The sequence below is a fragment of the Echeneis naucrates genome, chromosome 20 (assembly GCF_900963305.1).
Source record: "Echeneis naucrates chromosome 20, fEcheNa1.1, whole genome shotgun sequence".
Classification (NCBI taxonomy): Eukaryota; Metazoa; Chordata; class Actinopteri; order Carangiformes; family Echeneidae; genus Echeneis; species Echeneis naucrates.
The window spans coordinates 318,489-335,398 of record NC_042530.1 but is presented as its reverse complement, the minus strand read 5'-3'; the positions used below and the strand labels follow the sequence as shown (position 1 = coordinate 335,398).

The 16,910-nt window shown below is 46.0% G+C and overlaps 2 protein-coding genes across 3 annotated transcripts in view; both read left to right on the top strand.

The window, feature by feature from the left end:
- Nucleotides 1–15,359, top strand: part of sugct (succinyl-CoA:glutarate-CoA transferase) — a 34,893-nt gene extending 19,534 nt beyond the window's left edge. The window contains exons 13-14 of one of the 2 annotated variants that reach the window (XM_029529570.1): nucleotides 13,145–13,208; nucleotides 14,621–15,359. In XM_029529570.1, the coding sequence (XP_029385430.1) occupies nucleotides 13,145–13,208; nucleotides 14,621–14,784 (228 nt within the window). In that variant the 3' untranslated portion in view covers nucleotides 14,785–15,359. Of the gene's footprint in view, nucleotides 1–477; nucleotides 555–13,144; nucleotides 13,209–14,620 lie in introns of those variants that run through there. The other variant, XM_029529571.1, reaches the window with a different exon arrangement.
- LOC115061279 (proteinase-activated receptor 3-like) lies at nucleotides 7,775–11,007 on the top strand. The gene is made up of 3 exons (XM_029529572.1): nucleotides 7,775–7,852; nucleotides 9,149–9,550; nucleotides 9,630–11,007. Exons 2-3 carry the CDS (start codon nucleotides 9,177–9,179, stop codon nucleotides 10,108–10,110), a joined length of 855 nt encoding a protein of 284 aa, XP_029385432.1. The 5' UTR covers nucleotides 7,775–7,852; nucleotides 9,149–9,176; the 3' UTR covers nucleotides 10,111–11,007.
- Nucleotides 15,360–16,910: the final 1,551 nt, after the last annotated feature.

The window sequence follows — 16,910 nt, the reverse complement described above, 5'->3', positions numbered from 1 at the left end:
GACTGATCCAGAGACTTTGACTGACGTAGCTATTAGTCGACCAATCATCAGCCAGACACAGTCGTGAATGAGCCATGAATGGGCGAACCTAACAACCAATCACCAATCCCGGCCGGGGTTTCCCCCCTAAAATGTCACTGTAAATCATTCCTTGGTTATTTAAAAGGGAAAGATTGTCAGCCCCCGGGGCCTCCTAATAGCCCAGGGCCCCAAATCTCAAACACTCTGCTCTTTTGGATTCATCTAATAACAGCGCAAATCTGACGGAGGCTGTTGGAGACTCAGCAGGACAGAAAAATACTGAGTTCTGGAAGGAGTTTGTTCTGGGCCCCTTCAATTCTCACATGTCCTGACAAATGGTTCCATAACAGGGACGATCTGGAAAGTCCGCCTCAGAGAAAAGCTGCCTTAAATTCTTCTCATATTAGCCAAAGTGCCCCCCACTTGTGTTGGTGACCTGGTTGGCGTCTTTTGCAGGGAAGCCTCCTGGCTGCAGCGTGTCCTTGTGTCCCGAGGTGAAAGTGAGCGTGTGGAGCACTGCAGGTTTCCCTGTGACTGAAACGCACATGAAAACACAGCTGTGGAAATGCGCCGATCGGCCATAACATTATGACCGCTGACGTGACGTGAAAAACGCTGGTTACTTGGTTACCATGGGTACCTGTCAGGCGGTGCTGTTTGGTTGAACTCATCTGACGCTGCTCAGCAGCTGTTCCCTCCTGGTTGGTCCTGCAGTGTTTTATGAAAGCGTTGAATCGTCGATTCCTCTGGTGATTACTGCCTCGCTGCATCAGCTGAGAGAATGAAGGCCATCCGTGAAGACTCTTGAAACTCAATTTGGAGAATAAGCTGCTGCAGCTAATAGGTCTTATCATCTGCTGGAGACAAGGACAGATTTATTGCTCTCTCTGACGGTCTGTGAAGACCCTCCTGTCTCGCTCTGTCTTTTATTTCGTCCCGGTGGCGGTCAGAGAGAGGTAGAGTCTGTGAGGCAGAAAGGACTCTGAGGTTATTCTCATCCTTCCTCAACAAACCTGTCGAGGGATTTTAGCACATTAAACCTGAAACATGCAACTTTTATTTTCCACAAGTGATGCAGGTCATATCAGATGGTTTCATAAAACCAAGGAAATGTTGAAATCCCTCAGGTTTTAGGAATCTTAGAGGGCCGATGGGAACTACCAGTGCTTTCAAACCTGTTCACTTCTATCCAAGTTTTTTTTGGAATCAGTCCGTGGTGTGTTTTGGTCCGTTGTTAGTGGGAGAGGTCAGCTGTCAGGAGGATAAAGCAGCCGTTCAGTTTACAGCTCCTCTCCGATGTGCCTGTTTGTCCGGCAGCTCCAGAGGGAATAAGTGTTCTCTTCATCTCTACAGCAGAGCGCCGATCCGTCTTTTTCAGGGCGGGGGCATGATGCTCCGAGCTGTACAACCTGGTCCCTCTTCGCTGTAATTGACTCCATTGATGCAGGCTGATCAGACACTTGTGGCTCAGTTAGCTTCTCCATGTGTGACGCTGTCAGCAGATCTGGACTGTAACACTCAGACTGCCTTCAAGTCCTCTGAGTCCTGTTTCTTCTGTCTGAAGCTCATCTACTTTACTTCCTGGTTCAGAAACTTGGCCCTGCCCCCCAGCTTCAGTCGGAAAAGGACTCAGTTCTGCATGTTTTAGTTCTTTGTGCTGTATGTTAGCTTAAAACTGATCGTGGCTGATATAGGGTTAGCAGTCGTGCTAATGCTAACTCCTCAGGTTTACTTAGCCCCGCCCCATTTGCACAACATGAGGCCAACTGCAGCAGCATCTTCGGAGAATAAAGGTCCAAAAACTAAAGTTAACAAGGTTTCATCATTACCGCCCCAAAGAATGAGCAGGACTCCTGATCAGATAAAGACAGAAACCACCCATTCTGCTTTACACAGTTTTTATCAGAGTTTTTACTGAGTCACAGATAGAATGAGCCGAATGTGAGGAGACATTTTTGAATAGTAATGAACTGAAAGCGTATGATGCTGATAAGGATTTACCTTGTGTGTGTGTGTTTTCAAATGCAGGTGGACTTTCTTGTGTCTGTTAGCAGTGATATAAAGCTCTGATTGTCAACATGTGATGCTGCGGTTGGATTTCTGAGCAGGTCTGTGGTGCTCCTGAGATATAATGATCGTCAGTGAGAGTGAGCAGACCTGACTTTAAAGATGTGAGCGTGTTGAGCCGAGCTGAGTCGTGACTCTGAGGGGGCAGGAGGATCAGGAGGTCATTAAAGTGCCTCCATCTCTGGGAGCTGTTGTTCTCAGAGCACCTGCACGCACCTGTCCCTTTCACCCCGCAGCGTCTTTGACTCACGTCTCCGCCTCCGTTGCCCCCACCTCCAGCTCTCCCACGGGTGCCTCGCCGCTCGCCGCTGTGTGAGCGTTTTAATGAGCTTCAGAGCAAGCAGGCATGACTTCAGCGGAGTCGTGGCTGAAATAGAAGTTGATAAATTGAGTGATTTGTCACTTTACTGCTCTCTGAACATGTGGCCTTTTCTTGCTTCAGTTTCTCATCCATCATGACAGCTGTTTGAATTTAGAATCAGGTCGGGGGGGGCTCCCTTGTTCTGGAAACACCTGGAGGACCTGGACTTCCTTCACGCTGCTTCCAAGAGATGGAAGGTTTATTTTATTTCCTTATTTTCCAAATGTGGATCTTAGAAGCCAATCCAACCCACCTGGGGAGGTTTGATAATTACTCTTTGGTCATTTCATATAGTTTAATTTTCTAAATGTTCCACTGCTTCGTCCTTTCCTGTCTCCTCCGTCATCTGTCCATTCGTCCCTCGCTGTTTCTGTTTCTTTCTCTTGAGAATGACGCTTTGACATGAAACAGGTTGATTCATCACCGTGACATCATCCACAGTTCAGGGCGTGTTCGCTCATCGCCGCTCGACTCTCATGTCTGATTATTTGTGCGACCCGTTCAGAGGTCGTGCTGTGATTACAGGCCGGCTCGTTACAGGAGCACAGGGAAAACAGAGCAACAGCTGTGTGTTAAAGCTTGATTCACCCAGGGAGAGCAGACAGAGCGTGATCCTGATTCATGTATGTTCACATGTTGGAACTGGGAGCAGACCAGTTCAAACCAATCAAATAATCCAAATCCTATAGGATCTGGATGGGCTGAGGGCGCTGCTGACGGCTGGTTTTAAGGTTCAGTATCTCTGAGGACTGAGGTCTTTATAGGACCTGATTTAGAGATCTGCCTTTAGACCGTGTGGGCCATATGGGAATTTATTCTTTGTGCCTAAAACAGATCTGTTTTCTAAATTGAAGGCCCGCTTACTGAGCCTGTTGACTATGGTCTTCCTCAGTAAAAGGAGTTTGTCCATCATGCGTAGCTGCGGACTTTAAGGACCAGTTCATTGTCATCCGGGACAAATCCAGGTCATGGTTCAGGCTCTCACTGTCTCCTCTGACCCCGTCAGTAATAACTTCATGTCTGATCCACCATCACATGACGGCCACAGGAGGTGGGGGTCAGATGTTCCACATTTTGCGGTGACTTCTGAATGACCGTGTGGAAAAGAAATAAGTAGGCCTTTTTTGTTGACAGTAATCAGAGTGGGAGGAGGAAGTGATGGAGCTGGGGCAGGGTAATGTAAGGAAATAATCAGTTGGAAAACCTCAGCGGTCGGTGGAAAGCAGCTCTGGGACATCTGGGAAAGTGTGAGAGGCGGGTTTGATAAACTCCAGGTACGCTACAAAGTATGAGAACCTCAGAGTTCATCTGAAAACATGTTGTGACAGACGACGTGACAGAGAGCCGGAGGTGGAGGAACCTGGAACTGACCTGAGGTCACAAGGTGAGGGCAGGTTCAGCACTATGCTCCCCCACACCAGAGGTTTGGTACTGACCACAGACAACTAGTCCAGCTCAGTCCATCTGGGGACTGGGATTATTTATGGAGAATTCCTTCGACCGCTTCGTCCTGTCGAGGCCACTGAACCTCAGACAGGATTCTGGGTGATGTCACCGAGGTACTGACAAGCTTTCAGGATATTCTAGGACTGGTTCCTCTGCTCTCTCTGAAGCGCCTCGAGCTGGGCCGCCCAAAGATTCCCCGGTCTCTGACTGTTACAGTGAAGTCAGCTCAGGCTGTAGTCTGATCAGGAATCAGATGGAGGGGAAATACAGCAGAAGACCATCTGATTGGTGTGGCTGCAGATCTGAGGGCGGAGCCTTCATCTGCACACGGTGCGTTCAGGGACCTCTGATGGGAACGTACTGTTGCCATCTGGACTGAATGACCATTGGGAGCGACGGGTTGTATTGAAGTCTATGGGAAAACGTCCCTCCTCCTTCCTCAGTAACCGTTTTCCTGATGAGTTTATGGTCTCAGTTTGTAGTTTCAGACGTGAAAACACAGGTGGTCTTCACGGGTCTCGTCATGTTGGAAGGTTGTGGTGACATCACGTGTTTCTGTTATTTTGTCCAGCTCTCCACCATTGTAATACACCTGATGATGTTCTTCCTCCTGATTGGCTGGTCCTTCTTCCTGTCTTTGTGAAGCAGATGTTTGTCGTTGTGTCCAAATGTCTCCCAGGTGTCTCTCTCACACATACACACCCTCTCTGAAGTTATTTGGGGACACATGATTCACACACATTTGTTTTTTTGTGCGATCAGACAGATGGGTGTTCCTCTTCACCTGCGAAACGTTACGTGTGTGTTCTGTCTTCCTGTTGTGTTACAGTCCAGTTTAACACACATTGTTCTGCAGTGAGTCAGCCTGCTCTCTGCTTTCTCTTTTTTAATTTATGTATTTTATATTTTAGTTTGCTTTTTTTTATAAAAAGAGGAGACAGAAAATTATCGAGAGCTGAGACCTGCAAAGTTCTGCAGAACCTGATCTGGATTTGACAGACCAGGTCAGGACGAGGTGGATCTGAGTCCTTGTGTGGAGCCGTGACACTGACAGACAGATCAGCAGACGGCTGTCCGCCATCAGTCCACATAATCGCCTCACACAGCGCCCACCTCCATGTTGTTGTGATGTATGATGGGAGCTCAGGAAAGATGGCACCTGGACCGCCCGAGGTCAAGCGGTTGATAAAACCTGAGAACAGCCCATATGAAAACATCCTCAGGTTCATTTTCTCCAACTGGACTGAGGATGAACTCATAAACACACACACACACACAGGCACAAGTTAAAAACAACTGGAGCGCAGCAGGGATTGTCTGCTTTGTGGAAACTTAAGGAGTCCAGGAAACAGAGCCAAGGTGTATGTGTGTTTGTGAGATTTTCTGGTGTACTAAACCTTTACTACTTTAACTTTCATTCATAAAAGCCTCTTGGCTGCAGTCTGTCCTCGTTTCCTCTCTCAGGCTGACACAGATGAGGATCAGTTTGATGCTGGACACTCAGCTTCTGTTGTTGCTTTCTGCTGTTAAAAAAACGACTGCTAATGCTAACATAGCAGAACTTACAAATAGCACCTTTAAACTTTGTGAAGTAACGGAAGCATGACTGTCATTCAACAAAAGTAACAGCTGGCAGCTGCTTGGTCTCGATGTAAACATGGTAACCAATCATCTTTAGAGGTTCTGATTGCTGTGTTTTGTTTCCAGGCTAGCTTTTTTCACCTCGCTAACAGCTGCTGAATGTAGGTTCAGATGTAGAGGTGTCAGAATGGTTTCTAATCCTTCTTCTGGGGTAGAGGCCTGTTTCCAGTTCCTCCTTTGGCGTTTCGATGATTGTCTTTCGGTCTTGAGGCTGGTTAAGGTGCAGTGACATGTTTCCATCTCCAGGGGGCGTGTGCTCACCAGGAGACAGTGATTGGCCCATTCAGCAGACTTCGGACTCATCTGAAGGCTGGAAACTCTGAGCTGAAGGGGGAGCTCTCCTGAACGGAATCGAACTTCCGACTCCGGCCCTGCACGCCGCCCGCCCGCTGTCTTGCTCTGCTGTTTGTTGGAGCTGGAATGTGACGGAGCATAGTTTAGTTTGGGAGCCATAATCAAATCAAAGTGTGTCTGCATAGTTTCCCATGGAGAGGACGAATGGGTGGGGGGGGTCCAATTAAAGAGTGACACTCGGATAATAATCAGGAAAGGACAGTTTGAGACAAAAGCAGAGAGAAGACAGAGAATGTGCAGCTCAGACGATATTTTTGGATGTTTTCACGAGCCGTTTAAAGAAAAGCAGCAGCTAACGAGCTTGGGGGGCGGAGTCAGACTGGATCAGCTGTTTTCAGTTAGAGGCAGAGTCACAGCTTTGTCTCCACCTCACCTGGTCTCCCACCCGTCTGGAGGGGCGGGGCTAACCCTCGCCCCCACACACACACAGAGCATGAATTTGTGGTCTAATAAACTCTAATACTTTAATTAATAAAAACCACTTGGCAGCAGCTTCCTCTCCTCCTCTCCTTGATTCCTTCCCTTCCTCTCTCCTCCTCTTCTCTTAATAAGTCCTGTCCTCTACTTGTTTCCTTACCTTAACTCCTCAGGTAACTTCCCTGATTCCTCCATCATGGTTCAGTTATTTTCAGGAAAAGGTCATCATTTGGCTTCAGACTTCTTTAAGGTTAAACAGCCCTTGTTGTCATGGTGACAGTGGGGTTTAGCTGGGCTGTCGTCCTTCAACAAATGAAGGAACAGTCCCAGATATCCTGTTTTGGATGATCTGAGGAAGTGTTGTCATGTTTTCAGTTGATGGATTTTTGATGTCATTTGTCCGAGGGGTCATTTGTCCTCGCTCAGGTGTCACTGTGGCTGTGATGCCGATGTCACCTCCCGTCTGCCGACGCTGCCGTTCATCTTTGGCTGATTTTATCACTGTCTGCTGCTCCTAAACAGCTCCCTGCTGAGTGTAGGTTACTGTGCTGCTACACACCTGGACCACAGCTGCGCACACACACACACAGTTAATTTAGTTTCCTCCAGTTACTCTCCATATGAGGAAGTCTCCAATCCAAAACACACACATCCCTCATGCCAAAGTTTGTACTTCAAACTTAAACACAAACTCAAACTCTCAAAAACACAGGTGTGTGTGTGACCTTTGTGCTTCAGAGGGAATTGCCTTGTCAACATGTTCAGTCTTGTGTGTTTTTTTGGATGTTGGCTCTCATATGTGTGTCAAAAACTTTCTGATGGAAACACACATTCATGGACGCAGGAGGATGATCCTCACTGATTCACCTCTTGCGCCACCAGCTGGCTACGTCTTCAATTAAAACCAAAAATTTTTTGAACGCATTTCCAGGAGCGTCTTTCTAAAATATTCTAAAAGGCTTTTTAAACTTCTCCTGCCAGAGATCAACAGAGGAGTAAAGCTACAGTAAGTCTGTCACCTTTATTTCCCCGTTTTATCGTTTTTTAAATCTGTTCACCGTTTATGCTTTCTCTGTCTTTATAAACCAACAAGTGATGATGAAACTTGGATGGAGCAACTCTACAGGATGTAAAAGGGGCTAACTGTAATTAGCTCACTTAGCATAAATACTGTATATTAGTTAGTCAAAAAACTGATGAGTGAGAAATAAACTTGCTGCCAGTTAGCAAGTTACACAGGTAGTTTAGCATTGGAGCTAGCCAGAATGATTCATGGAGCTGAAATGGACTGCAGAATTCACTTCCACTCATGTTCAACATTTCTTTTTTGCGTCAATGATCGGCCTCCTGTCGCGACGTTTCGTGTGTTTATGTAAACAGTATAAAGTGATCCGAAGCAGCTGAGCCTTGTGGTTTCCTCCTGGTTTAACTCCAGAGCAGCTGTCATGCAAATGAAGCAGAGGAGGAGGAGACACCACCGGCTGGTCGGACAGACCGTCGTACACATGATACCATGACGGATGCTGCAGGTGGACACAGCTGAAGGTGAGCTGCACTCACAGAAACCCTCTTTCAGCTTCAGGGAGGTTGAACAAAGCAAAATCAGATGTTTTGGATCAAAGAACTGTCTGTGCTGAGAATTTGTGCCTGAATCTGTTCCCATTTTTCCGTCGTCCTCTGCCTTCGCCGGCAGGACCAGCTGGCTTTGTCCATGTTTGGAGAGACCTGCCAGGATGCTCAGCTTGTCTCAGTGTCTGATTGTCACTCAGTTCTTTAGTGTGTTTAGTGTTTGTTCAGAAACTGATCTGGATCAGTCTGACTCAGTGTGTTTATCCATCCATTCTCATCCTCCATCTTTGATAGTGATGTTTAGAGTCACATCTCTACATTTGGCGCTCCTATTTGCTCCGGTGGGTGATGTCACAGCCAATCAGAGAGTCTTATTCAGACAACTTTTCTTTAGTTATTCTGGTTTACACCACTTTTATCAGGAAAATAAGGAAACATTCAGTGTGTTTTTAGTTACTTTCCCTGATTCCAGAGAACAGAGTCTGAGTCTTTTTTAAAAATGAAAACATGAAGGGAGGAAAAAACATAAACGCTGAGAGAGTTGACTGGTTAATCGAGGATAGCTCACTGACTTCTGACTTCTTTTATTCTTGGTTTCCCTCAAATCCTGAGTAAACTGTAGACAGCACACAGGATACTTTCACTCTTTTTTTTTTTTCAACAAAACATGCATTAAAGCTGTCAGTCAAAAACAGATCTTTATCGTCTGCATAAAGACCTAAACAGAACCTGACCCAGGTGTGCCAGGTAATTGATGTGGTAGGAAGCTAAAACTGCTTGTAAAGCATGAACGTCACATTTTATTTGAAGCATGTGGATCCTCTGAGCTTGGATAAATCTCCTTGTCGGAAACCTTTTGCCGTTCTGTTTTTGAAATTCCACTGATGAATTTCTCTGAGGAAAATCCAATGCAAATGTGGCCGTACCCTCAATCCACAGCCATTCACAGAAACCATATCCATGTCTCCCTTCAGCTTGTTTTGAATACACCAGATGTAAACTTAGACTCTGCTCGCTGCCCGCCATGCAAATCCACAGGTGGGTCCAGTTTAACATGAGCTTGTGGTGATGGTGTGGTTGAGAAACAAAAAGCCCAAATTACAAACAGGAGATTGTGTGGAGTGCCAAACCAGGAGAGGATGGATGCTGTTTGGAAGCAGAAACAGGCTGGAAACACTCGTGTGTTAGAGGTGTTTCTTTTCCTTCCTTGTGTTCGAATGTTGGATGTGGAATCCCTTTCAGGATTTTAACCCTCAAATTTCTTTCCTGCAGATTCCAGAAAAAAATCAGTTTGAGGAGGATGAATCAGTCTGAAGCTGATGACGCCTCAAAGGCTGCACTCTTTGCCTTCTATGGCGGCCTCACAGGATTGGTCACCTGCAACCTGCTGCTCAATTTTCCTGCAAACGTCTACGTGTTGTGGCTGATTGTGAACGGCGTGAGAGGAGCTGTGGCTTCAGAGTTCTTCTCTCTCAATCTGGCCGTCTTAGAGATCATCTTCTGTGTGTCATCTCTTTTTATAATGCTTAACTTCCTGTTGAGGCTGGAGGTGGAGGCCATATTGTCTCTGCTGCAGTGTTTCGTACAGCTAGTGTTCATCTTCAGACCGCTCTTCCAGAGCTGCATCTGCATGGAGCGCTACCTGGCTGTGGTGCATCCTACCACCTTCCTCAGGTAGACAGAGAACATGGCTGAAGAGCTGATCAAATCTGAACCTTCAGACTAAGACCACCTTCTTATCTCCTCTCTGCAGGTTCAAACCTCTCCGTTACAAGTCAGCTTTCTGCCTGCTCAACTGGCTGCTGGTGTCACTGTACTGCATCATACTGAGCGTCACTCTTTCAGGCATACAGGTGGCTTACCACCTAATAGGGAACTCCACCTTTTTCCTGCTCGTCATGTCCTACTGCGGACTCCACATTCTCTGTGTGCTGAAGCAGCCCGAGCCCGGCAACAAGGACCAAGTCCGCAAGAGCCGGAGCGTCGTGAAGAGGAAGGCCTTCAAGGTCATCATGATCACCCTGGTTTTCACCAGCAGCCTTCAGCTGTTACAGATCCTCATACTGTGGGTGTCACTGTTGTTCACGAAAGAGCAGGCCATTCTGAACATCTCATTGGTCAGCCTGGCCATCAGCATGGTCAGCGGGCTCATGACCCCTCTGCTGCACCTTTACAGACAGAGAAAACTGCCCTGCGTCTCCGAGCAGGCTTTCGCTGTTCCTCAGACTTTTTGAATCATCTACAGACATCACCAAAATATCGACTTTCAGCATCTTCCTCGCTATTCGTCTTAACAAGGGCCTGGAAATCCACAAGACCACATGGAGGTCTACCTTTAGACCATATGGACTGTAAACATCCACCTCTAAACTGTGTGGACCTTTAATACAAGTTTTAAGTGGCATCTGTTTCTCCACAAAGACAGCCAGATGAAACAGATTAAAGCGTATTTTTTGCCCAGCATGGTTCAGTCAGTCATTGATTTAAATTCTTGTGGCGACACTTTAAATGTGTGACAGACATAACATTTTGTTAAACTGCTTCAGGACACAACTGTCACTTTCAAAAGGAAGTGATCCACGACTTTCATCTTGAGTTAAAATGTGTTTGAAACTCCACCAGTGCGACACATCAGCGCTGCACTCTTCAAAGTTTCAAATAAGTGTTTCTCCAACTAACACGCACTTCCAGAACACGATGAAGAGCATTATTCATGTCATGAGCTGAAAATCATGAAAAACCAAGTCAGCGGGGACCTTTAACATCCAGGCCGCAGCTTTATGTAACATCTAAAACTCCTGATATGAGTCCGTGTATGGAAGAAAAAAGCAGCGCTGACACTTCACAGGAATCCAAACGCTGCGATACGCAGAAGCTGCTTTGATTGTGGAGGTCAAACAGAGAGCAGCAGGTTCAGGCAACCTCAGATCTTCACACAGTATCACACATATATACACAACTCCACATACAGCCTGCTGCAGACACACACTCTCCATCCTCCTCCCCTTGATGTTGCAGTAACATGATGTAACAGCGGCCTGGATGGCTCCCATGGGTGCTGGTTAGCTGTACTTAATGGACTGCCACAGCTAGCTTCAAAGACTCGGGGAGGTGGGGGGTAAAAAGAGAGTGATGGGGAGGGAGAGGAGGCATGAAGAGAGCTGGAAGAGCAGAGAGGTGAAGAAGTCATCATCTGAGTTGGCCTCAGTGATGGAGAAGTTGATGGAGAGAGAAATGGACGCTACAGCGCTCCAATCACAGCCCTGCTTCTGATCAGTCAGCCAATCAGAAGGCTGAGAAGACGACGAGGGGATCCGAAGAGAGGCAGAGAGAAGAATGAAAGGCTGAGGAGGATGGAAGGAAAAGAACCAAGGAGGAAGAGGAAGCACATGGACGAAAACCACAAGACTGTTCTGTCATCAGTGTGTGTCGTTTGATCATGCCTGGTAACTGCCGACACACACACACACACACGTGCCAGGCAGGTGAAGCTTACACCCGCAGATCAATAACATTTACATGAGAGTCAGGCAACATGTGTCCAACACACACACAGCATCACTTCCTGTGTTGGCGGTTGCTGAACTTGCCTTGCTGTCGACAGATCCCTGAATGGTCCAACATCACAAACCACATCCTGACAGCTTCTAATTCCTGCTCCCCAGAAGATGAACCCCTGAGTCAGAATGAATGAATCTTCAGACATCTGACAAGGTTCATCCTCAGGAGAGCATGAAGTCTGAACCAGATCACAACACAACCCATCCAGGAAATAAACAACAATAGAAACATCATGACTGGACACATTAGAGCTGCATCGTAGTCAGCTGTGTTTGTCAACCACAAACGTTCCAGATGAATTGTGTTGTTGTAGCAAACAAACAGCAGGACACAGTCATATTGAAGTTGTGGTGAATTTGTGTCTTTTGTTGTGTCTTTTTTCCCCCCGATGAAGCTAGGCTAACCGTTTCCCCCTGTTTCCAGTCGTTGTGCTAAGCTACACACAGGATGAGTAATGTTGTCAGTTTGTGTTGATCAAACAAATGACCGTAACACACTGTTTCCTGTTTTCTTCTTCTCTGGTTTTCATTGACAAACTATTTGTCCGATTATTTTTCCCTCTGATAGTGTTTATAAAAAAGAAATAAAATGTGGAGTTCAAAATTAGTTTGTCGTTTGGCCTCAGGAAACTGTGTGTGTGTGTGTGTGAGTGATGACCATATGGATGTAATGATACCCTGCATAACAAGCAGATAGGATTACACACACACACACACACACACACACACACACATGCGTGCAATCATACTGTTACACTTTACGCACGCATGCACAAATATAGACACAGCTGGTGTATCAGACAGAGGAGCGGCTCCTTCGTCCTGTTTTAACCTCTAATTTAAAGTTTCCATCAGCCGGATCATCTTTTTATCTTTTAACTTGAAGATTCTTCACTTTTGGAAAACCCGGTTTGGTTCAGACTCAGATGCCAAACAGGGCAGGAAGCTGAAGTCAAACCTCTGAGACCGCTCTGACATCAGCTCAGAGCTGGCTTACTCCGCCCACAACTCCCAGATAATTTGTTTTAGGGCGGAGCCTGGCTGGAGCTGAGGTTTAACCTGGTCTCTGATGACTGTGACATCATCACTACAACCTTAAACCGTCTAATCAGGTGCTGACGATTGGCCTCACAGATCTTGGGGTTTCCATAGAAACGAGGATGCAGTGCAAGCTGCAGGGTGTTGTTGCCTGCACACACACTGATTGGTTTAGCAGTTCAACGTCCTGCAGTGTTTGATGTTTCGATTAAAGCCATCGATCAGTGTGTCTCTTATTAAACCCCCACTGGAGAGGCTGCACAGCTACTGCATGAACCTGTTTCTTGTTGTCTCAGGTTCACGTCAGTAAAGCTCTGCAGGACGGACCGTTCTGAGAAGTTACAGATGTGTGTGTGTTTGTTTCTGTTCTCACACGCTCAGATGTTGGGTGTAATCGTTTCTCTCCTCAGTTTAAGTTCTCAATAATCAATCAGTCAAATCTGAAGCTTGTTCTGGTCCAGATGAATGAACTCATTGTCAGCAAATCAAATCCACCCTCCTGAGCTGAGGCTCCGCCCACCCAGAGCCCCTGAATTATTCATTTTGCGATGCCTGCATCATTTCCTGTCTGCTAACTTGGTTCATCAGTTTCTCACTGAAGTCAGTTTCAGACTGGACAGATCAGCTGACGGGGGAGGAGACTAATGTTTGCTTGTTTGTTTGTTTTCAGGTGAAACACAACGGTCTGATACAAGAGATGAATCATCCAACAGCAGGACGCATCACTGTACCTGGTCAGCACGCACACACACACACACACAATCTCTCTGTCTCTTTCTCTCTCTCTCGGGTCATTCCAACAGTTTGAACCATGAATTTTCTTTCAGATGCAAAAACAAATCTTTCTCATTAAAAGCAGAAGATCCTGTTCAGCATCACACACACACACACACACACAGACACATCTGTCCGTGGGGATTTGGTTGGTTTGATGAATTTAAGTGTGTTTCCACCAAGAGGAAGCTGTTTATCCACCACTGTGTATTTTCACTGTCATCTGTCTTACACTGTGTGTGTGTTACCCAGCAGGAAGACATTCATAATGAGCAGAGGCAGGTGTGTGTGTTTTGGCTGTTGAAAAAGTGACTTCATATAAAATCGTGGAGAGAGAGACTGTAAAGGTCAAAGGTCATAGGAGGTCGTACTCAGTGAGTGACAGGATGACTTCTGATGGACTCGCAATACTCAACATCTGTCTGTGGTTGCACACACAGACACACACTAACATTTAGCCCATCATTCCCTGATGCTCTGTGATTGTCCTGTGATCATCTTCTCTCTTGTGATTTACACCAAACCACAGTCAGTAGTTTGTGTGTCTGTGTATGTTTGATGTGTGTTTGTGTGTCAGTCTATTCATTCTCTTAACAATATCCCTTTCTTTGCTCTCCACATTCTGTTCCGTTCCCTCCATCTTTGTTTAGTAAACAACATCAGGCACAAGTGCTTGTTTTTGTGTGTGTGTGTGTGTGTTGTTGAGCCAAAATGATCTCCTGACAACAGCACAGGAAGTGTGTGTGTGTGTCCATTAAAGGCGACAGCTGACATTATATAATCAAAAGAAGAGACGTCCATTTTTAAAGGTGCTTTTTCGTTTTAATGTTACACCGCTAACATTAGCATCAGTAAGTCCACAGGAAATGACCTCACCATCACTTTGATCTGATCACCTTCCTCCTCTCCTTCTTCTACTCCTTCCCTCTCTCCTTCCTCACAGACAGATGGGCAGAAAAAATTAACTATGAATGAATAGATATTACATAATCTTATTTTGAATTATTTGCCATGACATTCTACACACACACACACACACACACGCACACGCACTTGTTGCGAGCCATTGAAGGGGAAAACATGTTGCTAATGGTTTGAAAATAGAAGAGCTGTTCACACACATAGACAGTCATGCATAAAGCCATGAAGGTCTAAACACACGCACATGTTTGTGCAATCATGCACGTGTGGGCTCAGACACACACACACACACACACACACATTCAGAGTTCAGCTCATTAGTGCTGCTCTTTAAAGAAACAGCTGATTGTTGTGAGTTTCCCAAAATAAACTGTTTGTTCCCTGGACCGTGCGAGTCCTCGCTCCCCTCCTTTACTGAGGTTTATTTATCTGTGGTTTTTTCTGTCTTCAGGTCCGGCGGTCCGGTTTAACAGTTTCCTCCCTGCTGGGCCGACGCCCCCTCCTCTAATTGGTCAGCACACCGTGCAGGTGCTGCAGGAAACCTTGTCCTACAGTGATGACATCATTAAGATGCTGCTGGAATCGAGGGCGGTGGCTCAGAACTCAGTGTCCTGATTGGCTGAATCCATGTTGTCCAGCTCTGATTCAGTATCAACACGGTCACCTTCATATCTGGCATTTCTTTAAGTGTTTGATTTTCTTATTTTCCAGCACATACTGTGAAAATGTTAAATCAGCTCTGAATGATGTTTACATCGTTCTTCAGTGTTAAAATCAAGTTTAACAGAGTTTAATTTGTTTTGAAAGAATGAAAGAATTTAATGGTGCTGTTTAGATTTACATAATGTTTAATTTGTATGGCTGATGATGTCAGGTGGTTTTAGTTCCAGTCACAGTTTTATTTCTGCAGCTGGTGTGTTCTGTTTTCTTCTCGGTGAGTATGATGTGTTTAGCACCGACAGACGTGAAGGAAGACAAAATGAAAATAAGATCGAAGCCAAAATAAATTGGAATGCTTTAAATTCCCAACATGAAACAGATTCATGGTCCTTTTAGAGCCACATTAAATCTCCTTCTGTGTTTCCCTCCATGTGTTTGTCTGCAGCAGTTCTGCTTTATTCATGTTTTAGTTGGACCATTTTACACAAGTTTGATTCAAATATTGATTAAATTTGGACACAAGTGCTTAAATCAAGAGCAGGCGCTAAAGGAGGCTGAAGAACTGCTGACAGCATCATGAGGTGTGATGAAAACATCGATGATCGCTGCTTTAAACTGGTTCCTCTGGATCTTCCCCAGGTGTGAACTGGACTCTGATGGGCAGCCACAGCTACAGATAATGTTCTGGGACATGAGAGAGACTCTGGCTTCACTGTGTTTCTGACATTAATCCCAGATCATCGCTCAAATCTTGGAGATGCATCAGAAATAAAGTCCACTCCCAGCAGGTTGATTCTTCCTCGAGGTGATGTCTTCCTCCGTCTGGGATAAATTGGAGGAAACGCTGAGCGAGACCAAGAGGCAGGTTGACAGGTTGATTAATTGGGGACAAATCCTCCAGTAGAAGGCAGATAAATCACACGAACGAAATGTTTACTGAATTCAAGGAAATGTGACGCGTTTGGACGGCAATGCAGTCGTCAGGGGAGATGCAGACTGACATGTTTATTTGAGTTTTGGGGGAGGGAGGGAGGAGAGGGGCAGGCTCAGGTGTGATTCATCACTAACTGGGGACTTACTGTATCTTCACTGTCCAAACCAAGATCAGATGTCATCTTCCTTTGAGGGGTGACACCTCTGATGGAACATTATGACACCAAACCAAACAGCAGGTTCTGAAGAAACGTCTGCAGTTTCAGCCGCTCAGTCTGTCCTCAAAACACAGTTAAAACTCTGGAAACAGGACAATGATCAGCCGGAACATTATGACTGCCTGCTTCCAGACCTCTGAAGCTGCGCTGTAGGTTCTGCACCAAGACGTTATCAGCAGACCCTTCAAGCCCTGGCAGTTGTGAGGTGGAGCATCTGTAGATCTGGAGTTGTTGGTCCAGCTCATTCCGCTGAGGCTGGACTGAGATGTTTGTTGTTGTTGTCGCTCCTCAAACCTGCTGAATGTTGTGACAGTCCTGAAAGGATGGACCAGGCTCAGGTCAAAGTCACACATCACTTTCCCCTTTGCTATGACCACCAGGTGTCGCCTAGCAACAGAACCTGATGCTGAGGTCATCATGACCCGCAACAACAGGTTTCTAATTGGACGGTGTCTGACTGATTAGTAGATTAGTCTGAGCAGAATCTGGGCAGCGTAAAAAACTGAGGAGTCGAGGTGGAAGAAACCTCCGGACGACCGGCAGATGAGAACGAATGTTTTGTGAGTGTGTGTGTTGGAGGTGACGGGGTGTGACTTCCTGTGTCCCCCTGGAGCTGAAGACAGGAAGAGGCCACGTTCTTCACACTTCATGCACAAACAGCAACATACACACTTACATAAGTCTGTCCTGACGTGCTCTGAAAGGTGTCCACATACTTTTGGCCAAATGCCTGCTGGATGTTCTGGCCGGATTCTGCTGGTATGTTTGTTTAAATCTCTAAAAACCGGATTTCCGTAAAAGGAGCAGAAATGTGAGGGAGACGCAGGTTCTATTTTTCTAAATTAGAATTTTTCAGATTTTTGTTCCTGTCTGTCGTTTTTCACGGATGAGAACAGGAAGTTTTTCTCTCTCTCTCTCTCTCTCCCTGTT

Coding starts and splice junctions, on each gene's coding strand:
- LOC115061279 (XM_029529572.1), top strand. CDS start 9,177: ATGAATCAGTCTGAAGCTGATGACGCCTCAAAGGCTGCACTCTTTGCC. Junction 9,551..9,629: donor CATCCTACCACCTTCCTCAG/GTAGACAGAGAA, acceptor TCCTCTCTGCAG/GTTCAAACCTCTCCGTTACA.